We start from the raw sequence: 13,740 nt of genomic DNA on the forward strand, positions 1-13,740 counted from the left end.
GAATATATTTTTTCATTGAGTTATGCACATTTTCCAAATGTTAAAAGCATTTTATTATATCAAAAAGTCACATTTGCTAGTATCACCAATGATCTCATCAGACAAGTCTTTAAGTATTGGGAAGCTATCAAACTCACAGAGACAGATACTAGTTTTCCAGAATTCTAATTTTTGTTTGAAAGCTAGAAATTTATAATTGTTAACAAATACCATCAGTGTTTTCCTTAAATGACAAATTCATTTTGGTTATTTTAGGGAAAAAAATGTCTGACAAATACCCAAGTCTGACCAGCCACAGTTTGTCAGCCAGTTGTTTTTTCAAGTGAAAAATGGTGTTGCATGAAAAACCCCGCGAGTTCAACTTGCACCTCAACCACACATGCTTTCCTCTGCAACAATTCTCATACCTCATTATGCAGCCGAAGTGGACTCTGAGCACTTCCCACTTCATCTCACAGATTATTAACAAGATGAGTACTCAAGGGTTGAGATTAAATAAAACTAGTAATTTTTACTGCTTCAACAAAGACATTTTGAGGTTAAACTGGCATGTTTTCTCCCTGCAAGTCCATACAGTTTGGTGCCAACTGCCTTGATTCATGCTAAGGTACCAGCAATTTTACCAACCCTCAGTGCAAATGTCAACAATGAAAAAAGCAAACAACATCTTAGTATTACTGTGAAAATAGTTTCGAACTTACAGACACCCTGAAGAAGGAATCCCCAGAGGTCCATGAAAGTATAATTTGAGAACCACCTCCCTGGGCTGATCCCTGTAGAACCAACATGCCAATTACACATTAGCTATCTCAGCAAGAGTTAAATAAGTTTCAAAACTACTCCACATATGATCCAAGTAAGACAAAGTATGAGGAAAGTGACAGGGTGTATTCTACCATATTCAGTTTGATTGCTAATCCCAAATCAGACATTAAAAAATATAAAGTCCAGCAGAATTTTTCCTACAGATTTGATTATGAAATATTTGGCAGAGGGAATCTAATTCAAACCAGCTGCTGGACTCTTGCTGCACAGCAGTTGGTTAGAACACACTGCCAAAAGGCCCCTTAAGTGGGGAGGCCAGATGAGCTCATGCAAAGGCGCTTCAGCAGCTTTTGCCCCATAAGTCCCATAAGCACACCACCACTCAATTTTCCACATCATAAAGTAGCCACACTTTCTCTGGATCATTTTCTTTTCCAGTCAAAGAAAGATTATAGGAAAAGACTACAAAATTCACATCCTGCAAAATCCACGGCACCTATATCTATTTTTCTACCTGTATCCTGTACCTGGCTTTAACCTCAAGAAATGTGTAAAATAAAAATCCTCTTCATTTATCACTTTCATGTTTTTACTTAATTCCTCAACCATCCCGAAATATCAGCTATTAAGTAAACACACACACACACACACCTTTGGTTTCCAAGAATCTATAAATGTGCAAGCCAATATAAATGGTTAACTCATGTTAATTTATATCACCCTAACAGTGTTCTTTGATTTTTAAAATTTATTTTATTTATTTATTTTTGGCTGTGTTGGGTCTTCATTGCTGGGCGCAGGCTTTCTCTAATTGTGGCGAGCGGGGGCTACTCTTCGCTGAGGTGCGCAGGCTTCTCATTGCGGTGACTTCTCTTGTTGCGGAGTACGGGCTCTATGTGCGTGGGCTTCAGTAGCTGTGGCACGCGGGTTCAGTAGTTGTGGCCCATGGGCTCTAGAGCACAGGCTCAGTAGTTGTGGTGCACGGGCTTAGTTGCTCCGCGGCATGTGGGATCTTCCTGGACGAGGGCTCAAACCCGTGTCCCCTGCATTGGCAGGTGGATTCTTAACCACTGCGTCACCAGGGAAGCCCTTCTTTGATTTTTTTTTTTTTAATTTACTTATTTTATTTATTTATTTTTGGCTGCACTGGGTCTTCGTTGCTGCACGTGGGCTTACTCTAGTTGCAGCAAGCGGTGGCTTCTCTTGTTGTGGAGCACGGGCTCTAGAGCGCAGGCTCAGTAGTTGTGGTGCACAGGCTTAGTTGCTCCGCAGCATGTGGGATCTTCGTGGACCAGGGCTCGAACCCATGTCCCCTGCACTGGCAGGCGGATTCTTAACCACTGCACCACCAGGGAAGTTCCCTTCTTTGATTTTTGAACTGCAATTAATTCTTAATTTATCAGGGACTATCTACCTTTGCTATTGGATCATCAGAGTCCTTAATCTTTTCCTTCTCTATATGTTTATGTTACCCTTGTGTGTGTGTGTGTCTCATCCACTCATAAGAACATGTTCCAAAGTACTAGAATTAGTGAAAGTGAACATTCAGTCCTTTCTCATTACTCATATGTATCTCAAACTGCCTCTTTCCTCCACACTAAAATGACATAAGCACACCACTTTCTGGTTTTGCCTCTCTCTACTGGATACCTTCTGGTCTGGGTTCCTCCTCTGGTCTCTTTCAGTGGCGATACTCTAACCCCTCTGGGAGGCAGAGGATGATTAAGCCCCCTTAATTCTATCAAGAAGTGACTTCAACCAATTCCATCTGGCCCACACAGCCACATGGAAAAACTAAACCTCTCATCTGCCTGTCACCTTTGCTCCTAATCCACCAGTACTTCCTGAGCAAGGAGTGAAGAATCCTTGCTGTTTCATTAATTAATTAAGCATATTAAGAGGGACTTCCCTGGGCTTCCCTGGTGGCGCAGTGGTTGAGAATCTGCCTGCCAATGCAGGGGACACGGGTTCAAGCCCTGGTCTGGGAAGATCCCACATGCCGCGGAGCAACTGGGCCCGTGAGCCACAATTACTGAGCCTGCGCGTCTGGAGCCTGTGCTCCGCAACAAGAGAGGCCGCGATAGTGAGAGGCCCACGCACCGCGATGAAGAGTGGCCCCCGCTTGCCACAACTAGAGAAAGCCCTCGCACAGAAACAAAGACCCAACACAGCCATAAATAAAATAAATTAATTAATTAAATTAAAAAAAAAAAAAAAAAAAGAGGGACTTCCCTGGTGGTGCAATGGTTAAGAATTCGCCTGCCAATGCAGGGGACACGGGTTCGAGCCCTGGTCCGGGAAGATCCCACATGTCGCAGAGCAACTAAGCCCGTGTGCTACAACTACTGAGCCTGCGCGCTAGAGCCCTTGAGCCACAACTACTGAGCCCGTGTGCCACAACTACTAAAGCCCGCGTGCCTAGAGCCCGTGCTCCACAACAAGAGAAGCCACCACAATGAAAAGCCCGCGCACCGCAACGAAGAGTAGCCTCCACTCGCCGCAGCTAGAGAAAGCCCACGCGTAGCAACGAAGACCCAATGCAGCCAATAAATAATAAAAAACAAAAACAAATATATATCTGAATTCCTCACATTTAATATGAAACTTTCACTACTTGTAAAAACTGTTGGTTTAGAGCTAAGCTCTTCTTTTAACAATGTCAAAAAACCAATTATACTTTTTACACAAATTCTTCCTTGACATATTTTCACTTAATAATAAATAATTATTATAATTAAAGAAGCTAACACTTACTTGAGCACCTACAATGTGTCAGGTACCACTGTAGGCATTTTAAAAGTATTGACTCATTGAATACTCACACCCACTCTATCTCATTAGGGTCCACTTAACAAATGAAAAATCTGTGGCACAGAAAGATTAAGTAACAATGCTCCCAATTACCTAATATAAGTGGCTATTAGGAACTCAAACTCAGTTTAAGGACTGGTCTTATTCCCTTCTATTAAATCTTGTTGGCTTTTGGGGTTTGTTTTATTTATAACAGCTTTACTGAGATATAATTCACACACCATATACTTTACCACTTAAAAGTGTATATAGTTCAATGGACTTTAGTATAATGAGAGTTTTGCAACCGTCAGCACAATCTTAGCACATTTTCATTACCCTAAAAAGAATCCCTATACCCACTAGCAGTCACTCCCTATTTCTCCCAACTCCCTCCCCGCCCCCCGCCAAAAAAACCCCTGGCAACAACTAATCTGCTTTCTGTCTGTATAGATTTGCCTATTCTGGACATTTCATATAAATGCAATCATACAATATGTGGTCTTTTGCATCTGGCTCCTTTCACTTAGTATGTTTTCAAGGTTCATCCATGCTGCAGTGTATATCAGAACATTTTTTTATTGCTGAATAATATTCCATTGTATGGATATGCCACATTTTGTTTATCTGTTCATCAGCTGATGGACACTTGGATTGTTTCCACTGTTTAGGTGTCATGAATGATGCTGTTATGAACGTTCATGTATAAATTTTTGTGTGGACATTTTTCATTTCTCTTGGATATACAACCTAGGAGTGGAATTGCTGGGTCATACGGTGACTCTATGTTTATCCTTTTCGGGAACTTTCAGATTTTTCCACATCAACTGCACCATTTTACACTCCCACCAGTAGTGTATGAGGTTCTATTTTCTCCTACAACCTAGTCTACTCTTGCATACTATCTTTTTAATTATAGCCATCCTAGTGGGTGGGAAGTGATAGCTCATTGTGGTTTCAATTTCCAAGTCCCTGATGGCTAATTATGCCGAGCACCTTTTCATGTGCTTATTGGCCATTTGCATATCTTCTCTGAACAAACGTCTACTCAGATCCTTTTCCCATTTTTTAATTGGGTAATTTATCTTTTTATTATTGAGTTGTAAGAGTTCTTTATATTTTCTAGATACAAGTCCCAGATTAGATATATGATTTGCAAATATTTTCTCCCATTCTGTGGGTTTTTTCACTTTCTTAATGGTGACATATGAAGCAAAAAAGTTTTTAACTTTGATGAAGTCCAATTTATTTATTTATTCTCTTGTTGCTTGTGCTTTGGTGTTGTATCTAAGAAGGCTCTGCCTAAGCCAAGATCATTAAGATCTACTCCTGTATTTTTTTTCTAAGAGTTTTAAATCTTATTTATATCTTTTCCTTAGTTGCAAATTAATACCACACTGATAGTACCCACACAACCACCCCATTTCCTTGTTTAGTACCAAAGTACTTTGGTGGTCTAGGTCCAGTCTAGTCAATGTCCAGAAATTATTTGTTTATGAGATTGTAATTTCTATATTGAACAAAGGCTCATCTAGGGAATGTCATAGGTTTCTGCTCCATCCCTCCAGTAACACCCAGTTAAGGAAATGTCTAAGGATATAGCTACCCTCCTTGCGTTCTATGATCATAACTAGAGCATAAGCCTCTTCCATAAAATTTAAGCTTAAGAGATCTGGACAGTCATATTCATAAGCTCTAACGCTTTAGAAAATATAAATTTAATTGCTCTAATTATATCTACTGAGACATGTCTACATGTTTTGTTGTAATTCCTGTCATGCTCCCAATATAACTAAGACAGAGAAACTGTAATTTAAGTAAGAGAATTTATCTCAACTAAGATTTATTGAAGGCCTACTATACACGAAGCATTATGGGAAATGCTGAGCTAAATCATAGTTCTTGACCTCAAGGAGGTTATAATTTAGTGAGAATTTTAAAAATAAATAAATAAAACCAGAGAAACTGATGGTTAAATTCAGTCTTTTTCTTTTTTTTTTGATGTGGATCATTTTTTTAAAGTCTTTATTGAATTTGTTACAATATTGCTTCTGTTTTATGTTTTGGTTTTTTGGCCGTGAGGCATGTGGGATCCTAGTTCCACAACTAGGGATCGAACCCGCACCCCCTGTATTGGAAGTCGAAGTCTTAACCACTGGACCGCCAGGGAAGTCCCAAATTCAGTCTTTCTGAAGGATCATTATGTCCTGAAGGAATTAATGAGGGCACACTTCCCTAACTCTGGGGCTCAATAAATCCTTTATCTCTATTCTGTGATCTAAGGGCTCCAGCTCTAAATTACACAGAAACTCCTGAAAAGCTATGTGAAAATTATATTTTTACAAAAAGAGTGATATATGTAAGGGAACTTGGCAAATTGAAGGAAATCCTACATAACATAGAAGCCTTCCTGGAATAGAAGAATACTCTGCCTCACGTGACTCTCTGTCTGCTGAAAGCAGGAGCCCCCATACTGTTGCCCGTGGGACATACCAGATGGCTCCACCATTTAGCCTTTCTGACTACCAAGTATTTTCTGTGGGGCTCCCTTTTAATGTGTAGTTTTTGAGCTAGATCAAAACCTGATTCTTTTTTAAGCCCAAATAACACCGAATGTGAACATGTTTTCTAGTTTCACACTAGATAACTACTTTCTAGTTATTTCTTAAGACATCTTGGCCCCCAAATCTACATTTCTCTATTCTTTTCCCTTCCAACTCCTCACATTGGACATGCTAGAAACATCCTGTTCCTTCAGGTCAAATAAATGTTTATTTGATGGAATCAAAATTATGTACTCTTATACTAGAAAAAGAAGTTGAAGAATGTTTTGGTTGAGTTGTGTGGTTTATCCACAGTACCACAGTCTTGTTTAAATGATTTCATCACTCAGTCAAAATGCTGCCACAATTTCAGTGGTTTTCTAGTCACAGTCAATAAAGTAAAGGAAAAAAAAAACACTATTTACTTATCTTCATGACTAAGCAAGTCTTGAAAAGAGCAGTTAGGAAGCTGCTTCAACAACTTAAAAAATACACACAAAAATACTAGTGACAGAAACCATTTATTTTGAGCTAGGAGCTGCAAAATAATAAGGTTGTGAAAGAAAATTTTTGTCTAAATCAACTACATCAGCTACTTAAATGCTATTTTAGCCACCTAAAAGATAATAGAATTCATTTTAAAATTCTTTAGTAGATTTAGAGGAGGATAGACATTTTATTTTTTTGTCTTTAGTCTTACCTTGTGGCAACAAGAGGGTAGCTATGACACGGTGATGCCCAGGCATCCCTTGTCCACGGCATACAGTCATAAAGCAGCAAATCCTTCTCAGTCACAGCCATGAGGACAGGTCTCCACTGTTGTCTTCCACCATCTAGTTTTGCCTGTTACAGTGGTGAAATCCAGAAAGTAGAGCTAACTATAATGATCTGTAACTGTAAAAGTTCCTTCAGTGACGGCCTGAGATAGTGGGTCTCTATTCTGCTTCCCCTTCCTAACAGATGTGAGGAAAAGGAAACATCCCATCAGGTTCCTTCCTTCCCACCTGCAGGGATTCTCCACTGGGAGGTGTGAGGTGGATTGTGTAGTTTGAGAAAGCTCTCCCTGAGTGAGTTACAGACATTTTCTAATGATATGACACAGTTTTTTCCCTATTCCACAATAACTAATTATCACCAATTCTAATTAAATACATAGTACTCTGTTCAAAATGATAATAGTTTTAATATGTCTGATGTGGGAGTAACATCTTCTAAGTACAGGATAGAAACTATTACCAAATGAGGCTGTATAATATAAACATCATTGTTTTTCAAATATTTTTGATCAAGACCTACAATAAGAAATACATTTTACATTGCAACTCAACACATACATATAAATACTGAATTTAAAAATTTCCAAAACAACACAATTCCTATACTTTGTGCAACGTACTTCGCTAATTTCTATTTTATCTTTTTTAAATGCCGATATGACCAACTATACTGTATTTTGGAAAACACTGATATAAACTATTGTCAAAGAGTTCCCCATTATAGTTCAGGAAGTTTACGTTTCAGTTTCAAGTGTACCATTGCATTTAATTGCATAAAGCTCAGTTATCTCTATGATGGTTTAAAAACGTAGGAAAACAACCACTACTTATACCTATTGTCAAGGATCCAAGACTAAAAAACAAAAGACTATGCTCAAGAAAAGCCCTGGTATCATCAAAATGTTTGCCTTCATAAGATGAGACCTTTGAGCAGGGAACGCTTAACAACAGAGTATTTTAACCCTCATCTTTTCTGCTCACTATCACTGATGGCTTCAAGGTGAATTTAAATTGATGAATCACTTGTCTCTTATTTGTCTTCAGATCTGCTTTTTATTTTCTCTTCCTTAATGACTTCTGAAGGTAATTTGAACATGTCAGGGCACCTTAAGAATACATCTATAATCTGAAAAGTGACCTGAGTGGTTCGGTTCTGTGCTATAACATCTACCACTGGGACGCTTTTCTCCTAGCTAGAGCCATGAGCTGATTCCAGGAAGGGGAAATGAATTCCAGCCAGTGAAGTTACCCATGTTCGACCCTGTGCTGAAAGCACAAAATATATGACTCAACCCTGAGAATTCAAGCAAAGTATGGTAGAAATAATTAATACTTTCCTTACCAGTGAACCCAAGTTTTCTAAGACTCTATATTAGTCTAGAGTAATGTCTGGAGGGAGAGTGTCAGCTGTAAAGAGGTTCTCCTGGATTCTTAAATTTCGGGGTCATAGATACCCCGAAGGGATTTCTAGTTTATGTGCACTACTAAGTCTTTGTCTCTGAGATTGTTATGGATAATATTTCATAGGGAAAATAATGTAAAAATGTATCTTCCCAAAGGGATAAAATGACTATCTGATTTTTTTAATTAATTTTTTTTGCTAAGTTATAAGAGAGATTTTGAACACTAGATCAGAGTATATGCATTTAGAAAACCTAAATTAAATGTATTTCTTCCCAAAGAAGAGAAAGGAAAACTGCTAATGCCAATACAAGCCATATGCAATTTCAAGACAGAGAACTTTTTTTTCAATTAACAATTTTTAAAAAGTGTTTATTCTTTAGCTCTTTTGAGTCCTTAGTTTTTGGAGAATATCTTTTCCCTCTTCTACTTGCCATTGGAGAAAAATAAAACCGCAGTTTAAGTCATTCTGTTTGCCTATTTGCCTTAACTTATAAGGATACTGTTTGCTTTCACTGGAATCAAAATGCCGCCTGCTATATGTAGTATGTGTTTTTGGTTGTGGTACCAGTACAAGCAGCCTTGGGACTCCACTACTGAGGTGTTTTTTTTCCCCACTATCGAGTTTTTGGCCAGAGAAAAAAGGGATACTAAAGTTAGGGTTCTGGTTTGCTTGTGTTTCAATAACCACACATGCATACACCTGGCCAAACAATAGCCTTCTCCAAATTTTATTTTCTAATAACTAGAGTTGAGTAGCACTAAAGATGAAAAATTAATAATAGTTATTATTCATTCCCTAAATCTCTTCATCCCACAAATCTTTTTAAGAGGTGATGTACTTCTGCTATTTACGTATTTTATTATTACAATAGAAAACATAGAGCAAAAAATAAATTGTTCCACTAATCCTGATTTAGTGTATATGTTCCTAATTTGAGTCTTTACACAGTTTGAGAATAACCAGGGACAAGGTAGGAACTGTGAAAACAAAGCTTTCTTTGCCTGTCTTGGCTTTTCTACCAACACTCAAATGCTTAAAAATACTTATTTCGTAGGTAACGTATGTCCCCTCATTTGTTGGACTTAAAGAAGATTCCCTCTTGAGAATATAACCAACTAAAAGGTAAACTATCAGTCACATAAAAATAAGTATCAATAAAGAGATAGAAGTGTCTTGCACAGAACAGATTATCTATTGGTTACCAAACATCTGTAGCATAGGTTTTCCCTATTTTAAGCAAACTCAATTTATGACAATGTGAAATAACAAACAGATAAGTTAAGGAGAGATCATTTAAAGTTAAATAAATGATAACTATCTTTTCTTTACAACTGAAACAGTTTCATTCATATGCAAGCTTTTCAGGAAACACATCTATTGCTAAAAGAAATGCTTACCTATTTTAAAAAGATTACATGATCTAAAATTATCCTGACCATTTTCATACTCATAGAATTAAACAATCTTACCGTTAAAAAAGGCAACTCTTATCAGATACGTAAGTTTATTACAGTACCTCTGAGAAATGGTATCCAGTCTTGCTTGAACAACTTATTCTAAGTGTATTTGATTTGGGTAACCCAAACAACTACTTGGAAAAAGTAAAAATCATGAATAGTTTAGAAACAGCACTTTGGATTAGTTCCGTGATACTATTTTTAAAGAAGTTGAAACTTTTTGACTTCGTATTATTTTCCAACCCTGAGCTTGTGTTCTTGGACAGTATTTTATAGTTAATGACTTGTTTGCTTGCTTTTTGCACGTATATATGTAGACAAAGGAAAAAATTAGTGAACATCTACTATTTACAAAGCATTAGGCTAAGTTCTCTGCGGGCTAAAGATTTGGGAAAAATGTGCTCCTATCTTCCAAGAGCTCACAACTGAGTGGAGGAAACACACACATAAATACAGTCCATAAAGGGCAGATTGTGATGAATTTGTGGCTTTATTTTTCTCCTTTCTACTTTCTACTTGTCTGTATGTAGCATAAACCAAATTAAGTTCACTTTAAAGGTCTGGCAACCCTCATACGTTGCTGGTGGGAATTTAAATTAGTTCAATCTTGATGGAAGGCAAATTTGGCAATATTTATCAAAATTACAAATGCATATACCTTTTGTGGTAGTTTAAAAAGATGTCCACAAATTCTTTACCATTCTTCCCTTTAAGAGCCGGAGCCCTGGGGTATAGACTGGACTTAGTAACTCACTTCTAATGAAAAGAACAGAGAAGAGACTAGGTCATAAAAGGTATTGTGGCTTCCATCTTGTTCTCTCTGTCAGATCACTCGCTCTGACAAAAACCCACAGCCATGTCTCGAGGACACTCAGCCAATCTTGTGGAAAGGCCTGCATAGAAAGGAACTGAGGACTTCTGCCAACAAGCAGTAAGAAACTGAGACCTCCTGCCAACAGCTATATAAATGAATCCTGTTGGAAGTGGACCTGCCAACCCAGTCAAGCCCTCAGATGACTGCCACCCTTGCTGACAGCTTGACTGCAACTTCATGAAGCGTCCCAGGCCAGAACCAGGCAGCTAAACTGCTACCAGATTCCTGATCCTTAGAAACTGTGGGAGGTAAATGTTATTTCAAAGTCACTAACTCTTGGGGGTAATTTGTTTTATAGAGATAGATTACTAATATACCCTTTGAACCTGCACTTCTGGGATTTATCCTACAGGTATAGAAATATCCCCTGTTCTATGAACTAACAATCAAAGCTCAGGAAATGATGTAAAACTTTGGATAAACCCCTTTCTAACCAAAGTTTTACTGCTCACTACTAGAAACTTAACAACCAAATACATTCAGATAATGTGTTCCCTTGTTATCTGATCTATCTGAACTCAGGAACCAAAGAGTTTGGAAAGCACATGTGTGAAAGGACAAACTACAAAGTTATTCATTGTAGCATGTTTTGTAATGGCAAAAGATTATGACAACAAAACTGGGGGGTGTGCTTATTTAACTACAGCCACACAATGGAAAACTATACAGTTGTAAAAAAGAATGCTCTCTGTGCTTTGATATGGAAAGATCTCCAGGATATATTGCTTAATGAAAGAAACCAGCAAGGTATAAAGTAGTGTGCAAATATGCCATCTTCTTTTATAAAAGAGAAAAAGAAGAATATATATTCATAATTGCTTTTATTTGCATAAAGAAACTCTCAAAAGACTCAGTAGAAAGGAATGAAAGTGATTACTTCTCTGGGCACAAAGGGGTAGGAATTAGGTGGATGGGGGACCAGAAGGAGAGTAAGACATCACCTATTAACTTTTTATTCTGACCTTGGAACTATGTGAATGTATTACCTTTTTAAAATCATGAAGATTTCTAACATTGCTGAAAGCACAGAACAATTACCACTCAATCGAGTTTTTCAACCAGCATATAAAAATATAGAAACAATGATAAACACAACTAAAAGACTAAAACTTTCAAAGTCGTAAATACTTATACCATGATTTTCATTAGTTTCTTCTGCTTAGTTATTCTAATTATGCCTCCTAGAAATCATCACAGTACTAATTCTGTGTTCCAATTTATTAGAATCATTATTTGGAATGTTCGTAAAATTTCACGGCTGAAAAAAAACTAAATCAGTGGAGTCCAAAATCCACTACACAATCACCTGGGGAGCCAAATGAGATTTCCAGGCCCCACCGTCGGTCTACCAAATGTGAACGCTTGATGGGGAACATGAGGAGCCAGACCTGGGAAACTGTATTTAAAACAAAACAACAACGCAAAAGAACAAAAGCTGCCTGGGCTGATACTGATGCAATCCCTGCTCCCTTGCACACACGAAGGAACTAGGATGCAAAGATATGAAGGCACTTTTAAAAAGATCTAAAACCAGTGAAAAACAGAGCTAGCACTTGAACACTCATCTCTGAATCCCTATTCTGTCTTCTGTTTTCAACTCCCTCTGGCCCAGCTGACAGTGAAGGCCCAGAAAGAAAAAGGATGTATTGTAACATCATGTAGAACTTTTAGTCTCCCTTTTGCCAAATTTGGATCTAAACTAACTTGGATTATATCCTTCCTTTCCCTTTACCCAACATCTACTTAGGTTTTCTTGTTTCTCCTCTTTTCATTTTTCAGTTGTAGACGACAACTACACATGTGTTTAATGGCTTGTAAAGTGTTTTGTATATTTTATAATTTTCCCAGACCAGAGGAGTAAGCCTGTTGTCCCTGAAACTCTGTCAATAGACTAGTACAGGAATTGGGAAACTATGACTTGTGGGCCAAATACAGCCCACTACCTCTTTTTGTAAATAAAGTTTTATTGAAACAGTCACATCTATTCATGTTCATATTGTCTATGACTGTTTTCTTGCTATAATGGCAGAGTCAAGTAGTTGTAGCACTAATAGCCCTTTGCAGAAGAAGTTTGCTGATCCTATTCTAAAACCGTGAAAATTATCTTCAGTCATTAAGGATACAGATGTTACTAAGAACCCCTTTTTAGTTATGTTATGATGATGATTATCATGACAGTCAGTTCTTCTGGTGGAGGTGATAATTAGCAACAAACAACTAAACACTAGGGGAGGAGAAACAAAAGACTAACAAAAGATCTGCAAGCTAGACATCCAGGGCCTGACTGCATGATAAACATGACAGACATACGAAATGGGGGAACCATCCTGGCTCTGAGTAGTGACCCGGTGAGACCCTGCCCTGCCTCCCAGCCTACCTGTTCTGCCAGCCAGGCAATGTGCTTAACCTCCTTGCTGCCTCCTGCTGTACTGGTTGCACCAAGCATGGCATTGAGTTCAGCCAACACCTGTGGGAGGAGAGCCATTATGTTGGTGTGGATAGCTACGAACCAGGAGTGTGCTGTGGCTGTATCCTTGCAACGCAGGATCAACGTGTTCCTGCTATCAGGAGAATGTAGCTCTATCAATCTGTGTGGAAAAAGAAAAAAAAAAAGTGAGCTAGATCAGAAGCCATCAAACCTGCCACGGTTTAACATACATAACTGAAAATCTACTTTTACATTCCAGAATATAAATACTTTCTCTTAATTCCTTAGGGTCCAATTCCAGAGAAATCCACATGTGGAAAGATCATCATCGGAAAGACTAACTGCTGGGTCTGTTGTTTCAGTATTAATGTAATGATCTAAGATAAGGGAATCTACTGTAGAGTCTGTAGTAGAACACTGCACTTTGCCTTAATTTCCATGTCAAAGAAATGCAAAGTGTGCTTGCTGAATCCCATAGGCACATTGTAAAGAAAGAACTAATATTTTTTTAAATACTTAGAAAACTCTGGTATACAGTATTGCTAGGTATATAGAACCTACTGCCAAACAGTGAACTGAGATTTCCACTGTGTGAAATAAAGAAAATAGCTGAAGAATGACTCTTTATGAAAATTTGAAATTGTTTTTGAGGGTCTGGGTAACATTATATGATTAAATCATCCACTGAGTCATGGTAGAAGA

General features: G+C 38.0%; 1 protein-coding gene across 3 annotated transcripts in view; it reads right to left on the minus strand.

Annotated features, from left to right (window-relative positions):
* SNTB2 (syntrophin beta 2) overlaps positions 1-13,740 on the minus strand; it is a 96,752-nt gene that overhangs the window by 29,988 nt on the left and 53,024 nt on the right. For all 3 annotated transcript variants that reach the window (XM_061172826.1, XM_061172824.1, XM_061172825.1), the window contains exons 3-4: positions 12,988-13,198; positions 6,799-6,941 (exon numbers count right to left, since the gene is read on the minus strand). In XM_061172826.1, coding sequence (XP_061028809.1) covers positions 6,799-6,941; positions 12,988-13,198 — 354 coding nt within the window. The remainder of the gene's footprint in view (positions 1-6,798; positions 6,942-12,987; positions 13,199-13,740) is intronic.

This window comes from Eubalaena glacialis, chromosome 18, assembly GCF_028564815.1.
Source record: "Eubalaena glacialis isolate mEubGla1 chromosome 18, mEubGla1.1.hap2.+ XY, whole genome shotgun sequence".
In the NCBI taxonomy this organism is placed as follows: domain Eukaryota; kingdom Metazoa; phylum Chordata; class Mammalia; order Artiodactyla; family Balaenidae; genus Eubalaena; species Eubalaena glacialis.